The sequence below is a fragment of the Pseudochaenichthys georgianus genome, chromosome 20 (assembly GCF_902827115.2).
Source record: "Pseudochaenichthys georgianus chromosome 20, fPseGeo1.2, whole genome shotgun sequence".
Lineage (NCBI taxonomy): Eukaryota > Metazoa > Chordata > Actinopteri > Perciformes > Channichthyidae > Pseudochaenichthys > Pseudochaenichthys georgianus.
Window position 1 is genome coordinate 117,032 of NC_047522.1, and position 8,664 is coordinate 125,695.

The 8,664-nt window shown below is 42.3% G+C and overlaps 1 protein-coding gene across 1 annotated transcript in view; it reads left to right on the forward strand.

Annotated features, from left to right (window-relative positions):
• Positions 1-2,387: 2,387 nt before the first annotated feature.
• LOC117465937 (alanine aminotransferase 2-like) overlaps positions 2,388-8,664 on the forward strand; it is a 20,627-nt gene continuing 14,350 nt past the window's right edge. The window contains exons 1-2 of the mRNA XM_034109044.2: positions 2,388-2,498; positions 2,839-2,998. Of these exons, the coding sequence (XP_033964935.1) occupies positions 2,858-2,998 (141 nt within the window). The 5' untranslated portion in view covers positions 2,388-2,498; positions 2,839-2,857. The remainder of the gene's footprint in view (positions 2,499-2,838; positions 2,999-8,664) is intronic.

Genomic DNA, 8,664 nt, shown 5'->3' on the forward strand with positions numbered 1-8,664 from the left:
TGGCTCTATCTGCAGCTTCTCCAGAGTCATTTCTTCGGAGTACATTTTCCCACAGGCCAACAACAGCTTCAACAAAACTATTCCCCTCAAAGAGAAACCAAACATGCCCTGCTGTCGTGAGAGAGGAAGTGCAGAAGGAAGCATCCATTAAACTCAGTGTGCTGCTCTGTGATGCTAGTTCAGATACTTGGCATCTCATCTCGGGTGCAAGGTCATCAATGTTTGGGCTCAGGCTCTGAGCTGAGGAGACCCTCAGGATGGAGTGAAGGTGTGAGAGCAATATACCAGATCTAACGGTAATTAAACATTATCCTGCGGGCCGAAATTAAATCCACCAAGGGCCTGATTTGGCCCCCGGACCTTGAGTTTGACACGTGTGTTGAGGGAGCTGACTGGCTTGTTGACATGAAGTGAGCGATGTCTCCCTCTCGTGGTGAAAATGTAAAAGTGTTATGCACAAAGACTTGTCCTCTTACATCATGTGGTCACTCACTTTCAGCTCATCTCGAATGTCGCGCTCCGCCCTGATCCACCTGCGAAGGAAGCACATGATGTACGCAATAAACCCTTCCCTACACTTAAAAGTATCGCATGTACACAGGGGCGCTGCCAGGGATTTTGGGCCCCAGATATCACATTGGTTACTTCAACATTTTTTTCTTAATGTTCTAAAATAGTTTGGGCCCCAGTCAGTGCCTGTGGAGGCGTGTGGCTCTGTGGGGTGTCCGTAGGTGTTCGGATCAGGGGGTCACAGGTTCAAACCCCCCTGCAGTCAGTGTCCCTGAGACACTTCACCCCAAATTGCTCTTGTGGGGATTGTCCACAGTATTGAGTATGTAAGTCACGTTGGATAAAAGCGTCTAACAAGTAACATGTAATGTCAGTCACGGGCCCTTAGAATCGTCCTAACTTGGCGCCCCTGCATGTACATAGAACTTTTGGGACTCTTGTCGTCAAGAAGTTAGTTTCCCTTTTAAGAATCTCTCCCCCCCCCCCCCCCCCCACTGTGCAGCACATGTTGTATGTGGCCTTGGTAACAGCTGTGCATGACGTGTGTTCAATATGCCCCCCTGCTTATATTCAGAGATGTTTTAACTTTGAGGGCTGTGAGCGACTAACGGAGAGTTGTTTGAACGTTTTATTTATTATACGATGTCGATGCGTCCTTCAAATTAAGGTGTGGTTTGAAATGGAACAGTGTCAGGTGATGCTGCCAAAATACGCACTGCTCGGGAAGACTGCAGGGACATCACATGTTGGGATATCAAATGTCTTTCCAAGACCTTTCCAGGACATCTCTGGGGGTTCCTCTGTCTCTCACTCACAGCTTATTCTGCGCCTCTCTTTCTGTTGCACTAACAAAGTTTTTTTTTGGCACAACAGCTTCTATCTGCTTTGAAATCCTTGCCTTGCCTGCATTCCTAACTCTTACTCCCTTTTGTTGTTGACCAAATTCCAAGTCTCATTACCCCCACATTCGTCCAAAACATGTCCTCAAGTCTCATTTAAAAAGTATGTGTGGGTGTGAGCTACTGGAAAGTCTGCTTTTGTCCACTTATTAACAATGTTGCAACTTGCAGAAAATAACCTTTGCATTGTAAGAGCCTTTCTCAAAACTCCTTGTTCCTAATGCAGAGCACATGATGGATTAAAGGAACCCTGAGAAAAGCATGCTGCCCCTTAATTCCTTGCAACACACCCAAGCATTTATGTAAGATACACACCCAACTTAATTTCCTCAAACACTCGTTTTACTACATTACCATAATGTGGTTTGTCTGCCTTAAAGAGACAAACAACTTGTTTAGGTTTCGAACGCAGCCCTGCTTTTATATTGTCCCTTTGGTACAGAATGATAGACTCTTAAATTACAATTCATGGGTGACCCAATAATTAATTGTCCAAATGACTATGCATATCTATCATTTTAATGTATACTTTTACTATAATTTCACAAATCAGACTTTAGTTACACCTGGAGTAAATTCACAAGCTAACACCTTAATGCATCAATAATTATAATCAAAACATATCATTATATATATAATTCTCAATTGGAGCGATCTGCACAATGACTACTTTAACTTTTGGTAGCCTACTTTAAGTTTATTTTGATGATAGTACTTTTCTACTTTTACTTTTGAATGCAGGACTTTTACTTGTACCAGCGTATTCCTACTCTCTGGTACCGAGTACTTCTTACACCTCTGCCTTTAAGAGAACAGGGTGTTGAAGAAGTGGGATATCTACATTGCTGTACGTGAAGGGCCCCTGGTTGTTATATATTTCCTCCGGCACGTAAATGCGTCCTTATGGCACGCTGACTTGTGAGGGGAAGTTGGAGAAGGAACCAGCCAACCACGAGCGAAGGCGTGTCTCGCGGGTGGGAATATGAACTCGAGAGGCTCAACTGTTATTCGGAGCTCGAGGAGTGCGTGTGGAGATAAACAACACGAGGCGAGCACTCAGAGCTCCCCGCGGAACAACTGGCAGAGCTGGTGAGTTCTTTTGCTCAAGTACTGCACTTAAGTACAATTGTGAGGTACCTTTTTTGAGTATTACCATGTAATGCTACTTCTACTCCAAAAGGGACATAGTGTAATACTTCACTACATTTCTTAAACAGCTACTTTTAACGAAATGCATCTCTAACAATTTAACTATTGGACTCTTTAAATCACAAAAGAAACAAACTATTTGAATAATGTACTTTTACAAAAGGAGAATGTGAATACTTCTTCCAGCTCTGAGGGTAACTCCTGACGCCCTTTAACTGCCCGTGTACAGTCACAGCTGTTCACTGTGCACTGTGTGTCTAACACTCTTTCTCTGTTCCAGATACCCAGACAGAAGCAACATGTCACAGCAGGCGATGAACGGGTTGGGGGGCAAGGTGCTGACCCTGGAGAACATGAACCCCAACGTGAGGAAGGTGGAGTACGCGGTGCGAGGAGCCATCGTGCAGCGCGCGTTGCAGATAGAGAAGGAGCTGAAAGAGGTGAAGACTGGTGGAGTTTAGCGAGATAATGCACAGAGGTGGGGGTAGGACTATTGTTGCACAACATTGAAATACTCAAGTAAAGTACTAGTATCTCAAAAGTGTACTTGATTACAGTGCTTGAGTAAATGAACATAGTATAGGCTACACCACTGTTGATCATGCACAAGGGATGTTTTTATTATTATAACAGTCGTGCTGACGCGGGAAGTTTATAGAGCGGTTATTATTCATTTCCTTGATATGACGCGGAAGTTGACGCTTTTATGGGGAACATTTGGTTTTATTGTGTTTCACATACAAGCATATAGTACACTCCAAATGTTGAGAATTTAAATAACGTGTTTGTGGGATAGAAGAATATGTGAAAAGCTGTTGAACCACCTGGAAATTGACATAAGCCAAAAGCCAAATACTAGTCTGTTTTTCTTTTGGAAATGAGTTTGACGAGCAAAAACAAGTTATTTCCCTGCTTTTTTTCATCACAATAATATTATTACTGTATTTTCCCAAACTATTTTTTTATCAATCAAACCTTGAGTGGCTCTCAGTGTATTTTGGCACCTGAAGACAAGTTATTTACCATGCTCTTTTCCCTCAATATATATGGCAACAAAAAACAAAGAGGGAGGAAAGACAAGGCTATAAATCTGACTACTGACATGCGAGCATTTGACAGCGTGTGCTGAGAGAGTGGAGGCAGGAAGTAGAAGTTGGGTCATTCTACAGAAAAGGTGGAATCTGGGTGATACAAATCTGCTGAAATATATTCCTTCTAAAAACATCTAAAACCTGTTAAATAGCAATAACTAACTCTTAACTTGATGAATCCACAACAAGTAGAGCTTAAAGTATTGTTATACTTTATACAAAGCTTATTTGTGTAGGAATGTCACTGGTGTTACTGTTACCAGGAAGAAGAGTAACACCGTCTTTGTGCACTGCCTCAAATGATCTCTTGATACAGGAGGCACTTCAGAGACGGTACATCACTTCAAAATAAAAGCGTTTTGTGTAGCAGTAACCATGGCAGTAACACCAATGACGTCATTTTGGGTGACTGATATTTATTTGATATTATTAATAATAATTAGCGTTTTTTTTTACCATTTATATTTAATGCTTGTAATGTTATGTAAATATAAATTAGATTTATTTATTGAAAGAAAAATCTTTTAAATTAAAACTATAGGCTCCACTTCCATGTATGATCAAAGTGACAAGGCAGTTCCTTGAACTTGACATTTTAAATAAATTGCAATTTACGTATAAAACCATTTTTTATTTAGTACCATTGCAAAGACAATCTCTATTTATTCAACATATATAATGAATGTGAGTATTAGGTCAACGTCATGTATTTTGGTGTCTGCTAAAGTAAGTGACAGCACTTCCACCTTTTCTGTAGAATGACCCAGGTAGTTTTAAAAGCCCCTGCATGACAGCTTGCTATGTTCTGCGCAGCACTCCTCACATTACATCCTACAGTGGGCATTTGGATCCAGCATGCATTCCTCAGCACGTCAAACAAGGAGCGACGCAGCCCTCTGTAGTCATGTCCTTTTTATTATCGAGCCACATCCTGGAGGGAGGTACTAAGTGTTTGCATTTCAGTGGTAAAGAGAGAGGATGTGTATGGGAGAAGGTTAGGTAACACTTTATTTTGATAGTCCATATCTAACACTCTATAAGTCATCAGTTGACATTTAGTAGCATGTCAACAGCGTATTAACCAATATTCAACCTTACTATCTGTATATTGTGTCAACATCTTCAAAATTGACAATCAACTACTCAAAATCAATCTGTCAGTTGAAAGTCAACAGGGTCATGTGACTATCTGTTGATAATCTGTTGAGAGTCAAGATGTCAACTAAAGATTACATTAAGCATTAGTTGGTGATCAACAGATAAGCAACTTTAGAGTTTAGTTGACTATCTGTTGATCGTCAACTAATCTAGAGTTGACTATCAGTATACTTTTAGTAGGCATTCTCCACTAAGCGTTTGTAGGCATGTGTTAGGACTCTCCAATTAAAGTGAAACCCAGTTGAGAACAGTAGAACGTCTATAGCCTATCAACAGAACACACATTCATCCACTAATGATCTGCACCAGACATGGGAATAAAGCGAAATGTTTTGCACAACTGATCACAAACTTTATTTATTCATTATGTATGTAATGTTTGAGTTAGAAACACCTGTTCCTGTTTGACTAATATATAAGAAATACAGAAGCCGAATGCATTCACTTGAGAAAAAAAGGTTTTTCACAAGAACTCACAATCTACAGAGAGTAAGGTTGAATATCGGTTAATAAGCTGTTGCAAAAAACATGTTGACAGTCAACAGACACTTTGTAAAATCTATAGATCAGCACTTGAGATGTAGCTTATGTTCCACTGGCAGTTAGTGACATGCATGCTACCTGTCTGTTGAAACAGTGTTGGTGAATGTCAACTGATGACTTGTAGAGTGTTAACTATGGACTATCAAAATAAAGTGTTACCGACGGTTATTACGTAAGATGAGAGGCGACATTCTCTTTCCTCTTTTGTGTCTCTGGGTTTGCTCACCTCCCTCCTCCTCACTGGGGGGGGGGGGGTCATTGGACAGAGCTGCAGCTGTGAGGCCCCGCGGCGTCACAGGCCTTTCTCTGCGAGGACCTCCAGAGCAAGCAGCCCAGTTTCTGCTCAAAGTGCTCCAGTTCCTGGGAATGCACTTGTTTAGCCTCCAGGGAGGAAAGGAGCGCTGGAGCAGCTAGAAAGCTCTCCTGCAGCACCATCGGTTGCCTACGAATTGTACAGATTTTATTTCAGACATGTGTTACTCTTGCAGGAATAAAAAAGGGCGTTAAATGAAAGTGAAATCCAGGAGTTTTCCTGCAGGTCAGGAGGTGTGCATCCGATGTCCAATCAGCTGGGAGTGTGTGCTTCCTGTCAGACCTGTGACTGGAACACTTCTCCTGATGGCTCGGCAGGTTTTATGCAAGTGTGTGTTGATGACCCGTATGCACCCTGAACCCAGACATCGAGCTTTGGTCTAAAGTCCGCACTGTCAAGGACAACAGAGCAAGAGACCAGGGAGGAGACCTTTTTAAATGTAGTTATAATTTGTGTAATCACAAAAGTATTTCTCTTTCTTTCTTTTTCTTTGTGTGGAAAAACATTGGCAGGAGTTGCGTGTTTAGCGAGGCTGCTGGCCTTGAGGGTCTCTTGTCTCTCTCTCTCTCTCTCTCTCTCTCTCTCTCTCTCTCTCTCTCTCTTGTCTCTCTCTCTCTTGTCTCTCTCTCTCTCTCTCTCTCTCTCTCTCTCTCTCTCTCGTCTCTCTCTCTCTTGTCTCTCTCTCTCTCTCTCTCTCTCTCTCGTCTCTCTCTCTCTCTTGTCTCTCTCTCTCTCTCTCTCTTGTCTCTCTCTCTCTCTCTCTCTCTCTCTCTCTCTCTCGTCTCTCTCTCTCTTGTCTGTCTCTCTCTCTCTCTCTCTGGGCTCCGATTTCACTGTCTGATGAGAAGCATGGTTTTGAATTTCTCTCTCAATGTAAATAAGCGAACATTTTAGTTTGTTTGTTGAAATTCTAAATAAAAGTGTTTTCAAAAATAAAAAAAATCTCTTCTCTCTCTCTTGTCTCTCTCTCTTCTCTCTCTCTCTCTTGTGTCTCTCTCTTCTCTCTCTCTCTCTCTCTCTCTTGTGTCTCTCTCTTCTCTCTCTCTCTTGTCTCTCTCTCTTCTCTATCTTGTCTCTCTCTTCTCTCTCTCTCTTCTCTCTCTTGTCCCTCTCTTGTCTCCCTCTATTGTCTCTCTCTCTTGTCTCTCTCTCTTGTCTCTCTCTCTTCTCTCTCTCGTCTCTCTCTCTTCTCTCTCTCTTGTCTCTCTCTCTCGTCTCTCTGGGCTCCGGCCTGTGTAATCAGTGCCTGGCGCAGCGAGGGAGAATCAGTGCTGGGCTCCTCTCTTTCCCCGAGAACAGCAGCGTCTTTGTTGCTCCAGGACTGCAAAGGAAACGTGCTGCATCCAGTTACTCACATTTCAAGCAGGCCCATGAACCCAGAGAACCTGGTGTGCTTTGCTCCCGCTGTCATGTAAGGTCATAGAAACGCTAACACTGACTTAATCAAACGGAAAGCGCTACATGTACCCTTGGATGCCTTGATAAGTGCATAGTGAAATGCAAGGGCCAACTATATTTAGAAAAGAGATGCAACCTTTTCATTTTTGTTGCCAATTGATGTGCAGCTCTGTCTGTAGCTGTGTGTGGGTTTAGTCAAATGATATGAGTCACTAGTTGGATAACCACTGGGACATGTGTGCACTCACTCACCAGACAGGTTGCAACACGTTTGATTAGATATATATTGCAGGGCAATTGTGCAAACATTTCTTAATCTAATCAGATTTTCTGTTTCATTATACATTGAGTGTCACGTCAGCCTGCAGTCAAATGTAATGCCTCTTCATTTAATGACATTATTCTGAATGCACAAACTATAAAGCCATAAAACTCAAGATTATCATGATTTCTATGTAATCCTCATTGCCCAACACTGGTATGAAGAAACATTGGACAATCTATTGTTACATTGATTACGTCATCTGATAAACAGCTGCAGCATGTTGTGGCCCACAGACTTACAGGCACCAAACTAAAGATTAAATGTCCACTTAAGTCAAAGAGATCAATATGAAGGACTCTGAGTCGATCCGAGTTGATAGAAGAAGGAAATGGTTCAGACGAGGAGGGACATGTAATGAAAACTTTTGGATTAAGGCAGCAGTTCTTGAGTGAAACCAGAACCAGAAGGTGTGTGTGTGTGTGTGTGTGTGTGTGTGTGTGTGTGTGTGTGTGTGTGTGTGTGTGTGTGTGTGTGTGTGTGTGTGTGTGTGTGTGTGTGTGTGTGTGTGTGTGTGTGTGTGTGTGTGTGTGTGTGTGTGTGTGTGTGTGTGTGTGGTCTAGCACTTGTGGGGACCTAAATCTGTTTACATAGTCACGTGTGGGGACTGGCTTCCCTCATGGGGACAAATTGGAGGTCCCCATAAGGGGGGTCATTAATTTTAGGGTGAATACTTGGTTAGGGTTAGGCATGTGCTGGTTATGGTTAAGGTTAGGATAAGTCTCCAGGAAATGCATGTAAGTCAATGTAATGTCCCTTGAAGTGATGTGTGTGTGTGTGTGTGTGTGTGTGTGTGTGTGTGTGTGTGTGTGTGTGTGTGTGTGTGTGTGTGTGTGTGTGTGTGTGTGTGTGTGTGTGTGTGTGTGTGTGTGTGTGTGTGTGTGTGTGTGTGTGTGTGTGTGTGTGTGTGTGTGTGCAGAAACAAAATGTGCTACTCAGAGCCAGAGCTGGGTACAACACACGTGATTATATTAGTATTTCATTTTCCTACCACCAAAGCCCTAAACAAATGTTCCTCATCGGGATACCTTTTTGAATTTCAAATACAGGAGTTGTAAGAAATCTGAATCAACACGGATTAATCACTTTTGTATTCTTGGTTAGGTCATGTAAACAAGGGTGTGCGGGATATGCAAACAACATGCTCTCTCTATTTGACTCTGGGCATAAGAAGGGAATACCTTGCTTTGTTTAGGGAGGTTTCTCCATGCTGCGGCTGGAAGCAGTCGTTTTTGAGGGTTTCCCATCCCATTCATTCTGTAAATGTCTTAACATTTTAAA